Genomic DNA, 15,426 nt, shown 5'->3' with positions numbered 1-15,426 from the left:
ATGACGTCACATTTTCAATCAGTTACCCAAACATCCGACAAACAGGGTATTAAAGAGATTTCCTTTAAGTGATTCATAAGTTTTACCCTACCAAACAATATTTGTCCAAATTTATGGCTGAAATAAATGTAAATTGTACCTTCTGTCAAGAGCAACCTGAAACAGTTTCTCATCTGTTTTGGTCATGTGAGTAAATTTACATGTAAATTCTGGAAGGATTTCCACAAGTTTATTACTGACTCTGTTCTCCCTAATCTTCAACTATACTATAAGGATGTTATCTTTGGCTATTATACTTTTAAAGACAAGGACAATGATGCTTTCTTCTTTATAAATTTGGTTTTATTTTTGGCAAAATTTCATATACACAAAAGCAAAGTCCTCGGCAGAAAGCCTGAACTTCTTGTATTAAAATGGAACTTGCACAATATATAAGGACAATCTCCTCATCAAAAAACACGAAGGCTCTCAAGACTGTTAACATCTGTAACCGATTGAAACTGCTAACTTGATTTTGGCTCTTGCAAATTTCTGTTTATTTATGTTCCCCTTAATTTATTTTATTTTTTGTACTCACTTTTGTCTCACTGTCCTTGTCCCTCTCTCTGTTCCTCATTGTACTACCACAATGTCATCTTTTATGTGATTCCTGTTTTACTTGACTGTATGTCTAAAATGTGATAAATAAAGTTTTTAAAAAAATCCGACAAACAGGGTCTGGGAGATGTTTTGGTGGAGGTCATGACCTGGCTCAATGATTTAGGAAATGTCTGATTGAAAGCAACACTTTATTGCTCACCTTTTCATCATTTATAAATAAACATAATTATAAGAAGACTCTCAGGTAACCTCACAGGTATGTTTGGACTGTGGGAGGAACCCACAGGAACAGGCAGAACACGGAAACTCCGCACAGACAGAGCCAGCCGGATTCAAACCCCGGACCTTGGACCCGGACCCCGGACCTCTGTGAGTAACGCGCTGCTCCACCGCGCAGACCTGTCAGTGAGCCGACACGGATAATTGAATCGACAGAGAGCCTCACACGCTGCTATACGATCTTTGGAACTACCGCGGTTAGTGCTTAAGGATGCTTCCGGTTCCGCTGTAACCCGGAAACACAATAACAGCTGGAAACAGCGGATCGATTAGCTGAGCGAGTCCGGCTGGTTTGTTGTTTATCCTCGGTTATCTGAGCACGGTGGGTCGGTACTGCGGTGGCAGGAGGAGAGCCGACATGAAGACCCGGATTGGCGGATCAGCCTGAAGCCTGTTCCCGTTAGCAGCCTTTAGCATTAGTGCTACGGCTAGCGCTGCTAGCACGCTGAAGCTAATAGCAGCAGTAGCTGTGGTCCAGTGAGAGCGAACGGCTGCAGGTTTGTCTGCTTTTTACCGTGTACTTCCCTCAGAGAGATGCTAACTGTTAGCCTCCGAGTGTTTTAGTGTGTTTGTGGTCTCACAGCCGGTTTCACTCCGAGCTCTGGAAGCTGATGTTCCTCTGGGTCAGGCCGGTGTCCCAGCTTAACTTGTTGGATCCGTTTACATCTTCCAGATTAAAGATCTCCAGCTCGTGCAAATGCATACACGCATTATTTCCAGACTACAGCGAAATTATTTGTAATTAAAAACAGAGATTAGAAAGTCTAACGCCTGGTCTCGTGTCTCTGTGTTTCTGTAACGTAAATAACGAGCGGACATTTTCCTCACACACCACCGATCAGCTCCACGGACACTCCAGTTTACACGCCTGTTCGCCCGTCGGCGGTTTAATACCTGCCCACGTTACCTAGCGATGTCACAGTTTAACGTGGGCAGATACGTGTCGTCCTCACAACAATCTGTAGGAAATGAGCAGATGTAGCTCGTGTTTCTACCGTCATGGTTTAAAGATGGCAAACAGAGGAGGGAGGATGGACGCCGAGCAGCAGAGCCCGAGACTCCTGCACAGAGACATTAAACACCACAGCAGCACAATGAAACCCAACATCACACCGACAGCTGACGTCTGATATATTTACATGGAAAACTACAGATTGACAGCCTGTTTGACCCTGACCACACCCTCCAAATAAAACCTACAAGAACTAAAAATATTTGCAGGCACATACTCGAGGGTCAAACACATTTTTCATTCTCAAACCTTCTATTCAGTAAGGCAGCAGAGACTCTCCCCCTAAGCAGCTTCTGGATCAGTCACGTTTCATGCAAAGCTCGTCCCCAAAGGCTGATATGGAGCAGGAGGCCAACGAAAGAAACCCGGAAAACACGACATAGCCGAGCTGGGCCCTGAAGTAAAGACATGTCCACACAGGCGCTCTGTGATCTTCAGAACTCCAGAATTCAAAGTCCTGCTCCTCACATACAAGGTCTTAAATAATCAGGCCCCATCTTATCTTAATGACCTTGTAGTACCATATCACCCTATTAGAGCACTTGGCTCTCGCTCTGCAGGCCTACTTGTTGTTCCTAGAGTATTTAAAAGTAGAATGGGAGGCAGAGCCTTCAGTTTTCAGGCCCCTCTTCTGTGGAACCAGCTTCCAGTTTGGATTCAGGAGACAGACACTATCTCTACTTTCAAGATTAGGCTTCAAACTTTCCTTTTTGCTAAAGCATATAGTTAGTGCTGGACCAGGTGACCCTGAATCCTCCCTTAGTGATGCTGCAATAGACGTAGGCTGCTGGGGGATTCCCATGATGCACTGGGTGTTTCTTCTTCACTCACTATGTGCGTGTACACCTCTCCTTCTGTTTGTCTTTCTGCAGCGCAGCTTCGAGGCACGATGGGGAACCAGCTAGCGGGCATCGCCCCCTCTCAGATCCTGTCCGTGGACAGCTACTTCTCCGACATCGTCGATCACGAGTACGATAAGAGCCTGGGCAGCACGCGCTTCTTCAAGGTGGCCCGGGCCAAACATCGCGAGGGCCTGGTGGTGGTGAAGGTCTTCGCCATCCAGGACCCGTCGCTGCCGCTGACGAGCCACAAGCAGGAGCTGGAGGAGCTGAAGATTCGCCTGCACTCCTGCCAGAACTGCCTGCCTTTCCAGAAAACCTCTCTCACCGAGAAGGCCGCCATCTTGTTCCGCCAGTACGTTCGGGACAACCTGTACGACCGCATCAGCACGCGGCCGTTCCTTAACAACGTGGAGAAGCGCTGGCTCGCCTTCCAGATCCTCAACGCCGTCGACCAGGCTCATAAGGCTGGCGTGCGTCACGGGGACATCAAGACAGAGAACGTGATGGTGACCAGCTGGAACTGGGTGCTGCTCACCGACTTTGCCAGCTTCAAGCCCACCTACCTGCCCGAAGACAACCCCGCCGACTTCAACTACTTCTTCGACACGTCTAGGAGGAGGACGTGCTACATCGCCCCCGAGAGGTTCGTAGATGGAAGCATGTTTACCACGGAGAGCGACCAGAACACGCCGCTGGTGGACCTGACCAACAACAACCAGAGGAGCCGAGGGGAGCTGAAGCAGGCCATGGACATCTTCTCTGCAGGTACGGAGGCGTTGCTGCAAGCTTCCATCACACTTCCGGTGATAATGTTTGTGTGCTTCTGCACTCAGAGGAACGCCAGACCTCATCTGTGTGTGTGTGTGTGTTTTCAGGCTGTGTGATCGCTGAGCTGTTCACAGAGGGCGTCCCGCTCTTCGATCTGTCCCAGCTGCTGGCGTATCGTAAAGGACACTTCCAGACGGAGCAGGTCCTCATGAAGATCGAGGACCGCAGCGTCAGAGAGCTGGTACTGATTTATGACCCGGCTGGTAATTCAGCACAGAGCAGCTGAAGATGAGCTGTTGTGACTTCAGGCTGACAAATGTTAGAGTCTCACTCTTTGATCAATCAGGTTATTCTGGACTTGCATTAAAAAACTCTGAGGTGCTGCCTTTTGTGGAATTTTCCACCAACAGGAAAAGTCTTTAAAACCTGGGCAGGTGAAAGAGCCAGGAATCTTTTTTCAATTGAACTTTATTTACACGGCGCGAAATCACAACAACAGTCGCCTCAAAGCGCTTTATATTGTAAGATAGACCCTACAGTCCTACATACAGAGAAAAGCCCAACAATCACATGACCCCCTGTGAGCAGCACTTTGGAGACAGTGGGAAGGAAAAACTCCCTTTGAACAGGAAGAAACCTCCAACAGAACCAGGCTCAGGGTGTGTGTGTGTGTGTGTGTGTGTGTGTGTGTGTGTTGGAAGCAGGATGTGGTGCAGGTGTGTTATATTCTGAAATGTTTCGGTGTTATAATAAAAAGACGTTTGGCCAAAAACAAACAGGAAGTTACAAGAACCGCTCTTAAGGAAGGAAACGGCGTCTGAGCGCTGCGGCAAGTCCTGACAAAGTAAAAATAAATGTTTCATCAAATGGAAGCGTTTACTTCCCGGTCGAGCTGAGGTCGTGTGGAGCTCTTACTTGGTCTTACTTTGAAGGCGGCGAGTGCAGCGCCCACAGCGAGGTCTTTACCGGTGTGTGTGTGTGTGCTTCCTGTCAGGTGGCCCAGATGGTGCAGCGGGAGCCCGAGAAGCGGCTGACGGCAGAGGAGTATCTGAAGCAGCAGCGAGGCAAAGCGTTCCCGGACATCTTCTACACCTTCCTGCAGCCGTACATGGCGCAGTTCGCCAAAGAGACGTTCCAGTCGGCGGACGAGCGCGTGCTCATCATCCGCAAAGACCTCGACAACATCCTGCACAACCTGCACGGAGGTCACGCGTCTTTGAGGGTGAAACTTGGAGAGGGTGAAAGTCTGCTGCTGCCGAAACCTGACTGTTGTTGTTTGTTTCCCCTCAGGCTCCGCCTCCTCTTCGCCCCAGGATGGCAGCGATGGCGTGACGAGCTCCCGTGAGGAGCAGGGCCTCGTCGTGCTCGTCTCCGTCATCACTTCCTGCCTCCAGACGCTGCACTGCTGCGACTCCAAGCTCGCCGCGCTGGAGCTCGTCCTCCACCTGGCCCCCCGGCTCAGCGTGGACGTCCTGCTGGACCGCATCACGCCGTACCTGCTGCACTTCTGCAACGACCCCATGCCCCGCGTGCGCGCCCAGGCCGTGCGGACGCTGGCCAAGGTTCTGGCGCTGGTGAAGGAGGTCCCGAGGAACGATGTGAACATCTACCCCGAGTACATCCTGCCGGGCATTGCCCATCTCGCCCAGGACGATGCTACCATCGTCAGGCTGGCGTACGCAGGTCAGTGACTCAGAAACGCCGCAGACGCACGCCGCGCAGGTTTAGATCGTTGACACCTTCTTTGTCCTCTCAGAAAACATCGCCCACCTGGCCGAGAGCGCACTGCGCTTCCTGGAGCTGGTCCAGGAAAACAACGTGAACACGGAGCAGGACCTGAGCAGCGAGGACGCGGAGGAAGCGCTCCACCCCAACGAAAACTACGACTCAGGTATGCCCCGCCCTCGGTGCTGTTTATAAATGCGTCGCTGTGCGTCCATGTGACGAGCTCGCTGTATGTGTGCTGTGCAGAGCTGCAAGCGCTGCACGAGATGGTGCAGCAGAAGGTGGTGACGCTGCTCAGCGACTCGGAGAACATCGTCAAGCAGTCGCTGATGGAGAACGGCATCACGTGCCTGTGCGTCTTCTTCGGCCGGCAGAAAGCCAATGACGTCCTGCTGTCCCACATGATCACCTTCCTCAACGACAAGAACGACTGGCACCTGCGGGGCGCCTTCTTCGACAGCATCGTGGGTAAGCGCGCCAAACTTAACAGCAGCGCCCTCTGTGGTCAGAAGCGGGAACTGCAGCTGGTGTGCTGTGAGGTTAGCTACCAGCAGCAGCTAAAGACGAGTATAGTTCTCTTCCATCACAGTTTACAGGCTTTAGAGGCCAGTGTTTGGAGGCTGGAGTGAAGCAGACGTAGAAGCTCCTCAGTCTCGACGCCACAAACATCTTCTGGCTGGAAGAGTAATATTCTCAGCCGCTGAGACAGATCGTTTAGGATACCTGTGCGCGTTTCTGCTTCTCTGCCTCGTTGAACTGATGTAGACTCGGTGACATCGCCATAGAAGTCCAATCAGTTTTTCAATTCTGAGGAGTCAAAAGCTTCAAGTTCTCCGGAAAAACACAAACAAACAAACAAAGGAGAGCATAAACATTAACTCATGATCCGAGGTCATAAAGACATCTTTGAATGTAAATGTAAGGACGTGGAAGAGAAGGTGATGCTAAAGAGGGCGGGGCAAACAACTAACAGGGGGAGGAAGTGAAACTGATGAATACAAAATAAAGCAGGAAATAAACGCTCTCTCTCCCTGTGTGTGCCTGCAGGCGTGGCGGCGTACGTCGGCTGGCAGAGTTCGTCCATCCTGAAGCCGCTGCTGCAGCAGGGTCTGAGCGACACCGAGGAGTTCGTCATCTACAAAGCCCTGAACGCGCTCACCTGCATGTGCCAGCTGGGTCTGCTGCAGAAACCGCACCTCTACGAGTTCGTCGGCGACATCGGTAAGCGAGTCTCAGGAGCTGTTTCCCTCCAGCGGCTTTCGCGTGTTTTAGCCGTGGACGTGATGTCACTAACCCGGTCTGTCTCCGCCTGCCATAGCTCCGTTCCTGTGTCACCCCAACCTGTGGATCCGTTACGGCGCCGTGGGCTTCATCACTGTAGTCGCACAGCACCTCAACGTCGCCGACGTCTACTGCAAGCTGATGCCCCACCTCAACCCCTTCATCACCCAGCCCATCATCCAGGTGAGTCCGCGCCACCGTCGTAACGCTCGCGCCTCCTGCGTCGTCCTCACTTCATCCGTCTTCATCTCCCCGCAGATCGATAAGGAGCTTGTTCTGCTCAGTGTCCTGAAGGAGCCCGTGAGTCGCTCCATCTTCGACTACGCCCTGCGCTCCAAAGACATCGCCACGCTCTTCAGACACCTGCTGCTGCGCCAGAAGAAGCGCGCGGGCACCATCCCAGAATGCCCCACGCCCGATGACCCGGCCATCGCCCAGCTCCTCAAGAAGCTGCTCTCACAGGTGAGAACACGTTTTATGGGCTCCGCCTCACTGCTGCCTCTGCTGGATGCTACAGGAACTGCAGGCTGTGCTTGCTGCGCCATGATGTTTCTCTGCAGCAATGCTGGCTGCAGTCACAAGGGGGCAGCAACACACAGCTTTTAGCCTGTTGTTTACACACACACAAATCTGCACTCACATTTTAATTGCATGCTTTTAGTCACTTTATACAATCTATCACGAGCATGCTCAGTGAGAGGCCAGCACGAGATCTGACAGGTTAATGAATTAAACACATTTAGCAACAAGAAAACGACGAGCAGCGTTTAGCCTCCTGCACGGCTCCGCCCTCGCTCAGCTTCATGCATGAAACCTGCACGTTCTTCACTGACATGAGGCCGAGGCTTTTCATGTCGTGGTTTCTCTGAAGATAAAGGATTTGTTTGTCCAGCTGATTTGAAAGCTAAATTCTTCTGCGGCTGTCGGTGTTTGTTCCTGACTGGATGTGGTCGACCTTCTCGACACAGTTAAACACATTTCGCCTCTGATCAGTTCCTGTTACTGGAAAGGAGGAAACAGAGATGATGATTAATCATGTGGACGGCAGAAGTTCAAACTGAGGAATCCAGAGGTTTATCACCTCGTCAGTGTGAGGAGTGTAGATAAGGATAAGTCTGCTGAGTCTCAGAGCTCCTCCTGCGTGATCATGATCAGTTCCTCTGGCGTCCAGCAGAGGCAGCAGCGACTCAGTCCCCATAGACTCCCGTGTTAAAATGAACACGCTTACAGCCTGACTGATCGTTTCCACCTTCATAATAAGTGAATGAGCCTTTCTGCTCACAGCAGAGACGAGTGGAGGGAGACGATGTGCTTTAACTCCTCCCACCTCATTTTATTCACACGACTTGTTGACAGCAAATGATCACCGCCGTGCGGACTCTGTTCTCAGGGCATGACCGAGGCCGAGGAGGACAAGCTGCTGGCGCTCAAAGACTTCATGCTGAAATCCAACAAGGCCAAAGCCAACATGGGCGAGCAGAGCCACGCGGGGGAGGCGGGCCAGACCGGCGTCATCGACCTGGCCACGCTCGGCATCACCGGCCGCCAAGTGGACCTGATCAAACCCAAAGCCGAGGGCGAGGACAAGCGAGGTAACCCACATCCCATCCACACAGCGAGTTTCACATACACATATGAAAGTTGGTACACAGTTGTAACGTGCTAACATGGACCAAAAAATCCACCGGACCCACGTCCCAAACCTGCAGGAAGTCGGCCATTTTTAATTAAAAATGCCCTTCTGGTGCGGATTCGACCATTTCCAGGTGTCACACTTTTGCAGACTCCTCCTCGGGATTTATTGGATCAACTTGGTATGGGGTCACTCTACACTGCACGCCTGGGCCATGTTAAATCGAGGAGCTTTAGAGTTTTCGTCGTGGAGCGTGTCCGCGGCACCACAGCCAATGTTCGACACTGTGAGGCTTCGCTGTGGTTAAGCTGAGTCGGTCTTAGGTAGGGCTGGGTATCGAAGAATCCATTCTGATCCACAAGGTCCTGATTCGATTTGAATCGGGGACATTTTGCCTCAGACAGCCAAAAATGTTATAACTCTGATCGTTTATCAGCACGTATCCATGTATAAGACAAAGCTGACGCTGTGAGGCTCCATCAGAGGTGTGAGCATCACCGCAGACGTCTTTGTGTCAAAGTAACTGAGGATAAAACATGAAGCAGGTTCTCCTGTTCTGGCTTTTTATAGCAGAGAAGCTTCAAACTCTTCTGCAGTCGATCAAAGACTGAAGCAACCTGATGCTGCTGAAGTGAAGCAGAGTCACAGAGGTTCGATCACAGCTGAGCAATCACTGAAGTCTAAATGTCTTCAGTCTGAACAGAGGTGAGGCTTTCTGCTCGGAAGGCAGTTAAATGTAAAAAACCAGCAGCTGACAGGCTGTAAACAGCTGTAGACTTGTGTGTAATAAACAAGCGAAAAATGCAGAAAACAGAGATTCAGACGGGAAACTGTTGCTGAGAGAGAGAGAGAGAGAGCTGTGCATGAAGTGTGATTTTATCCTGGTGGAAGCAAAACAGCAAAAGTCAGAGTGAGTCCATGACGATGTTTATGTGAAGCGTAGTTTGGATCTTCTTTTGCTGCTGGTTCGGTCAATAATGTTTGGAGAGACATCAAACTAACAGCTTCAGAATCGGTGCAAAAAGGGTGTAAACACAAAGCTCGACCCGCCGACACATTGGAATCAGCGAGCTGTCGGCTTTCAGCCCCGACCGTGTCCGTGCCGTCGGGTGAGAAAGGCGACGTCTCACTGATTCTGATGCGTCGGCGCTGTGTGTTTACGTCTTTGTGCAGAAGTCTGTTCCTGCTCTCATTCACTGTTTTGGTGGTTGTTGAAAATTTGTGAGATTGAACTTGAGATTCTGGCGTTTCGGGCAAAATAAATTTATATTTAAAAATCTATTCAGGATTTTAATGAATCGATATCACGTTATCCAAGCCAGAATCGATTTTAATCAGAACATCGATATTCAAAACCCAGCCCTGGTCTTAGAGGCGGGTAAGCTCCTCCCACATTTTTTACAGTTTCACAGCTGAGTGACATGAAACTGAACTGAACTTCAGTGTTGTTGTTTTGTTTGTGCTTCATTGCACTTTCCTGTTCCTGCAGCTGGTCTGCTGATCAGGCCGTAAACACAACCCACTGCTGCCTCTGCTGGACGTTAGGGGAACTGCAGGGTTTCAGCTCTGATGCTTATTGTTTTGTCGAGTGTTTCCATGTGTCTGTTGTGATGTCTCTTGTGGGGTATGTAAAAGGTCCCGCTGCTTTGAAACAATCCTGTTCCAGATGTTTTTGTGTAATTCCGCCACAGTAATCGGCTCCATCTGCAGCCACACATGTGAGAGCAGCAGATTGTTGAAGAAAGACGCTCTCTGGTCTGTCTCATTAATCACTTTGGCTTTGTGATCAGAGAGCGGCCGACAGATTCACTGCATCTAATCAAAGCCCTCCAAAATAAAAGTATCTCATCTCGACGAGCACATGAAGAATTATTCGAACTTCATGTGCTCGTCACACTTTCTTTGTGTGACATTTGTTTCGCCTTCTCCTCGGATTTAGTTTCACCGATTGTGGAAGCTGCTTCATCTGAGCTCGTGGTTAACGTCCTGTTTGCATGTCTGTCCCACAGCCAGGAAGCACACCAAGCAGGACTCCACCATGAACGAGGAGTGGAAGAGCATGTTTGGATCTCAGGAGCCGCCCTCCAGCCAGCCCGCCACGGTAACGCCACCCGACATTCGTACGCTGCTGTGCCGGGTCCCATTTAGTCTGAGAGCAGATGTGCACGACTATTCTCAGAGTTTAGAGGCTGCAGGTACAGAGGGGCGGGTCTAAAAGCATCAGGGACATTTGTAGTTTGACTGCTCACCAGACAACACTCAAAACAATGCATTGTGGGTAAACTTTCTGGGTTCTTCATCACACCTGCAGCTGTGTCGTCATCATATTCTAACGTAATTGTGTGTCAGTGCTGTGGAGGAGGAACCATCGTTAGATTTCATCTTCAGTGGGAGGAAACCTGCTCGACTAAGGTTTCACGCCTTCCTTTCGCGCGCCCCGGGGCATGATGGGAGATAATTCTGTGGTTCTGGTTCCTTTCAGTCGCTAAACTTGGGTTTGGGTCCTGTTCGCAGGCCGCCGACGGGCCGGGGAGTCAGATCAGGAAGAGCACCGCGGCTCTGGCGGTGCCCGTGCTGCAGTCGGTGGCAAGCGGCCCCGCCTATCAGCGACGCCTCAACACGTGCAAGGCCGAGCTTCAGCAGCTGGTGCAGCAGAAGAGGGAGCAGTGCAGTGCTGAGCGCATGGCCAAGCAGATGATGGAGAGCGCTGAGTGGGAGAGCCGACCTCCTCCTCCAGGTAAGCGCCACCGCACTCGCAGCGGACCTCGGGCGGGGCGCGGGAGAGCTCACACCTCACACAGCTGTGACTGTTTCAGGGTGGCACCCGAAAGGCCTGCTGGTCGCCCACCTGCACGAACACAAAGCTGCCGTGAACCGCATCCGAGTCTCCGACGAGCACTCCATCTTCGCCACGGCTTCCAACGACGGTACTGTCAAAGTGTGGGACAGCCAGAAGATGGAGGGAAAGACCACGACCACCAGGTGAGGCCCTCAGGTGTGCCTGCCCCGCATGCAGAAGCGGCGCCGCGGAGTCACTCACCCTCACCGTGTCTCCGCAGGTCTGTGTTGACGTACTCTCGCATCGGCGGCCACGTGAAGACGCTGACCTTCTGTCAGGGCTCGCACTATTTAGCCGTGGCCTCGGATAATGGATCCATCCAGCTGCTCGCCGTCGAAGCCAACAAACCGCCAAAATCCCCCAAAGTGCAGCCGTTCCAGAGCAGGTAACAGAAACCCGACGACACAGTTCAAGATAGCCGTGTTTGAGATGAGCACCAGGATATCTGACAGGAAGTCGGTCTGTGCTCTTTCAGGTCTCTGGACCTGCAGGAGGACGGCTGCACGGTCGACATCCACCACTTCAACTCCGGCGCCCAGTCGGTGCTGGCGTACGCCACCGTCAATGGCTCGCTGGTCGGCTGGGACCTCCGCTCCAACTCCAACGCCTGGACGCTGCGCCACGACCTCCGCCTCGGACTCATCACGTCCTTTGCCGTGGACATGCACCAGTGCTGGCTCTGCCTCGGTCCGTGTGTCCTCACATGAAATCTGTTTGTGGTGGCGGCAAAACGGTTTTAACAAAGACGTGCGTCCAGGTGTCGCACGAAACATTCACGTCTCTGTGTTTCCTGCAGGTACGAGCAGCGGCACCATGGCCTGCTGGGATATGCGGTTCCAGCTGCCCATCTCAAACCACTCCCACCCTGCCCGAGCACGAATCAGACGGCTGCTGATGCACCCGCTCTACCAGTCGTCTGTCATCGCAGGTCAGCTGAGTCGCCTCAGAGTTCGTTTCTGTTAAAGTCTCCACAGAGTCATAAGTGTGTGTGTGTGTGTGTGTGTGTGTGTCTGCAGCTGTGCAGGGGAACAATGAGGTGTCCATGTGGGACATGGAGACCGGAGACCGCAAATTCACCCTGTGGGCGAGCTCGGCACCCCCACTCTCTGAGATGCAGGTGAGTGTGTGTGCGCGCGTGTGTGTGTGCGCGCGCGTGTGTGTGTGTAAGTCACTGAGGTGTGTGTTTGTGTGTCTGCAGCCGTCCCCACACAGCATTAACGGGATCTACTGCAGTCCTGCTGACGGGAACCCTCTGCTGCTCACAGCCGGCTCTGACATGAGGATCAGGTGTGACCCACAGAGAAACATCCACACAAACACTCCACCTCACAGTTCTCTGCATCGTTAGCTCACAGGTGGAGTCCACGGATCGCTGACGTCGCCGAGCGAGCGGTGCCCAGCTCACACAGACTGGTTGGCTGAGGTTAGCTCGCTGTAGCTGGTAGCACATCGTTCACCTGTGTTAGCAGGAAAGCTAACATTAGCTAAGATTAGCCAGACTCACTCAGTGAAGCTCAACAGGAAGTTCTGGTTCTGGCTGGGTTGTATTTCACCCTCCACAGTTACAAAGCTCCGTCCTGGCAGGAAGTCGTAGTCATGGAGAGATGATGTCGTAGCTGTGCAGCTGACACCGCTGGGTCATCGGGTCAGCTGACGCTCAGGTGTAAGCGCCGCTCTGTGGCCCACAGAACATCAAACATGGCAGCAGGACGAGCTCGCGGCTCTGTTCGTTTAACAGTTTCTCTGAGCGACCGTTGACCTCTGCTGACCTCCATTCAGGTTCTGGGACCTGGCGTATCCGGAAAGGTCGTACATTGTGGCGGGCGGAGCCAACGACTCGCTGCACTGCCCGTCTGTCCTCTACAGCCGCAAGATCATCGAAGGGACCGAGGTCGTACAGGTATGCACATGCACGCACGCACATGCACACACGCACACACTCTTCCTGCTTTCACCTTTGAACACTGCCGTCTCTGCAGGAGATCCACAGCAAACAGAAAAGCGGCGTGGTGGAGGACTCGCCCCGCCGCGGCCCGGAGTCCCTCCCCTTAGGTCACCACGACATCATCACGGACATCGCCACCTTCCAGACCACGCAGGGCTTCATTGTCACCTCGTCCAGAGACGGCATCGTCAAAGTCTGGAAATGAGGGCCCCCGATGACATCACAGCACACGCACGCAGGGAGGCGTGTGTTTATGGACACACGCTCCTGTTCCCCATGAACACGGTTACATCATCATCACGAGACGTGGTTCAAACAGGAAGTGAAATGCTCTGCTGTAGACTCTGAGCCCTGACGACTAGTTTGTGCTTTTCATGTCCGTCAGTGTCAGGTGACAGGAAGTGCAGGTGTGCAGCTGATCTCGCTCCTGCCGGATGAACACGCCATTTTTCACTCTGAAGTCTTGTTGCCTGGATACGAAGGAAACCTGATTTTTAGAACCACGATTGATAGCTGCGCTGATGATTTAGGGAAGTAAATCTGTTGAGTTGCATTATGGGACATGTAGTCTTGTTTTGATTCATCTTTAGTTCAGTTTTCCATGTGCAGGTGTAATTCAGCTTCTTTAAATCGGAGCGTCAGCGACGCCTCCAGCTGAGCTCCACGTTGTTCCTGCAGAGCCCACCAGGGGTCCCCATCCACAACTTGGGAACTGCTGTTGAGCCCGTGTGACGTTCTTCTGGCTTCATTTGAAAGTGCTTTATTAACAAAAGGACTGCGTACATCAGGAGCACAGATTAGTCACCTGAGGTAAACTTCCTGTCTCGTTGTGATGATTCACCTGAACGCTGCTCAGAAGCATCGAACACTGTCAGAGCTCCACAAACCAGCAGAATCTGTGTGTGTGAAAATAAAACCATGTATGAAACGATGCTTTACGGTCTGAAGCAAACTGAGTGAGACCTGAGAACTCTGTGTGCACGTGCACCTGTCCAGACGTCTTTGTGGGGACCAAAGTGCCACATCGAAGGTGTTATTTAGACTCACAGTGTGGTTTTAGTGTCAGGCTTATAGTTAGCATTATGTCAATTACATGTCCCGACTAAGATATGAAGACGAGAATCTGTGTGTATGTCCTGCATAGGTGCATTTAGACGTCTTTCTTCATTTTTTTACAGTTTTAAATAAAGTTTCTCTCTCGCGCACACACACACACAGACACACACACAGACACACACACACACACACACAGACAGACACACACACACACACACACACACACAGACCACGTGATCAGAGACCGTGGCTGTTTCCTGATTGGTCACAAAGAGGAAGTCAGACGGACACTTGAGATCATTTTATTTTCTTAAACCATCGTTGACGTGTGAAAGCTGCAGTTACATGGAGTCCACACAGTCCCGTCTGTGGGAGCGATACTGTACACGCTTCACTTCTACCTGTGTTTTTAAGGCTGCTTCAGGTTCATGGAAAATTACACATCAACACATTAACTTCTCTCAAGTCTTAACCTTGTTCTCACATCAGCCTCCACCTGATTTATAAAAAGTAGCACCTGACTGGAGAGAAAGGAGCGTGGGCGGGGTCTGTGAGGATAACGGGATGTGCTCTGGAGGGAAAACTACGGAGGCCCTGAAAGGTCACAGTAACGTTCACGTTTCCTGTGAGCTGGATTATGATACAGCACCGTGCATCTCTGAGAACTGAGCACCAACCTGCAATCTCTCCTGTGCCCAGCAGAGGCAGCAGTGAGTGAGTCGCCATAGAATCGCACGTTAAACCTTTCCAGCCTGTTTTAAAGTTTGTGTTACAGGGGGCGTGGCCTCTTTGACTGAGGCTAACTGTACAAACAGCAAGTCCCGAATTTGTATGTCTCACTTTTTTATGTTTCCTAATGTGGACGAGGACAAACCAGTGCGATGAGCAGCTGTTACAGGTCACACCTGCTGGGACTGAGACTTAGGCGATCGTTCCTGTGACCTTTCTGGGCCTCTTTAAATCGAACATGCGTGTAAACAAACAAAAAGCAGGCGACAGATGACTGAAAGCGTTCGAGCAGTTTCTCTGATGGCGGCGGGGGAGGGCGGGTAAATGCTGTGACTAATTCATTGAGTGGCCTCGGCAGGTTTCCTTATGCGTGTTCAGCCGTGACGCTCTCGTCCTCCTCATCTGATCTTCGTCCCACACAGGCTCTGACACTCCTCCTGCGTCAGGAAGCGGTTCTTGTTGCCGCCGCAGCCGCCGTACCAGAAGCGAGCGCACTCCTTCTGTGCGGCGTCAAAGAACCACATCATCGTGTAGTTGTCGCAGCTGCCCTGGTCCTGAGGGAGGATACAGGAATCTGGAGGACAACAGGAGACGGATATTAGAGCACTGCAGAGCGAGACGTGACCCGAAACATCTCAACATGCACGCTCGTCCTTGTTAGAACAACCGGGAAATAGCTCCTCCTCTTTCCTTCTCTCTCGCTGCCTTTTTTAACTT

At 51.6% G+C, this 15,426-nt stretch overlaps 2 protein-coding genes across 2 annotated transcripts in view; one reads left to right on the top strand and one right to left on the bottom strand.

The window, feature by feature from the left end:
• Nucleotides 1–1,040: 1,040 nt before the first annotated feature.
• On the top strand, nucleotides 1,041–14,475 carry pik3r4 (phosphoinositide-3-kinase, regulatory subunit 4). The gene is made up of 21 exons (XM_085472500.1): nucleotides 1,041–1,376; nucleotides 2,764–3,498; nucleotides 3,609–3,742; nucleotides 4,496–4,706; nucleotides 4,792–5,184; nucleotides 5,258–5,392; nucleotides 5,473–5,694; nucleotides 6,274–6,447; nucleotides 6,545–6,690; nucleotides 6,766–6,969; nucleotides 7,898–8,099; nucleotides 10,150–10,241; nucleotides 10,655–10,877; nucleotides 10,957–11,122; nucleotides 11,200–11,364; nucleotides 11,455–11,666; nucleotides 11,776–11,907; nucleotides 11,996–12,096; nucleotides 12,178–12,266; nucleotides 12,759–12,879; nucleotides 12,959–14,475. The coding sequence occupies exons 2-21, from the start codon at nucleotides 2,781–2,783 to the stop codon at nucleotides 13,127–13,129; spliced, it is 4,011 nt and encodes a 1,336-aa protein (XP_085328626.1). The 5' UTR covers nucleotides 1,041–1,376; nucleotides 2,764–2,780; the 3' UTR covers nucleotides 13,130–14,475.
• The window catches only part of col6a4a (collagen, type VI, alpha 4a), a 65,376-nt gene continuing 64,216 nt past the window's right edge, over nucleotides 14,267–15,426 (bottom strand). The window contains 1 exon segment of the mRNA XM_085472501.1: nucleotides 14,267–15,283. Coding sequence (XP_085328627.1) covers nucleotides 15,108–15,283 — 176 coding nt within the window. The 3' untranslated portion in view covers nucleotides 14,267–15,107.

This window comes from Copadichromis virginalis, linkage group LG11 (genome assembly GCF_057382275.1).
Source record: "Copadichromis virginalis isolate Kocher_CV1m ecotype Utaka linkage group LG11, C_Virginalis_male_GT1.1, whole genome shotgun sequence".
Lineage (NCBI taxonomy): Eukaryota > Metazoa > Chordata > Actinopteri > Cichliformes > Cichlidae > Copadichromis > Copadichromis virginalis.
Note: the sequence above shows the minus strand (reverse complement) of the source record. Positions and strands in the feature narration are given on the sequence as shown.

Bases quoted from the DNA above. Each gene is read 5' to 3' on its own strand.
- pik3r4 (XM_085472500.1), top strand. From the start codon at position 2,781: ATGGGGAACCAGCTAGCGGGCATCGCCCCCTCTCAGATCCTGTCCGTG. The intron at 5,393-5,472 runs GTATGCCCCGCC...TGTGCTGTGCAG, and splicing joins CAACGAAAACTACGACTCAG to AGCTGCAAGCGCTGCACGAG. The intron at 5,695-6,273 runs GTAAGCGCGCCA...GTGTGCCTGCAG, and splicing joins CTTCTTCGACAGCATCGTGG to GCGTGGCGGCGTACGTCGGC.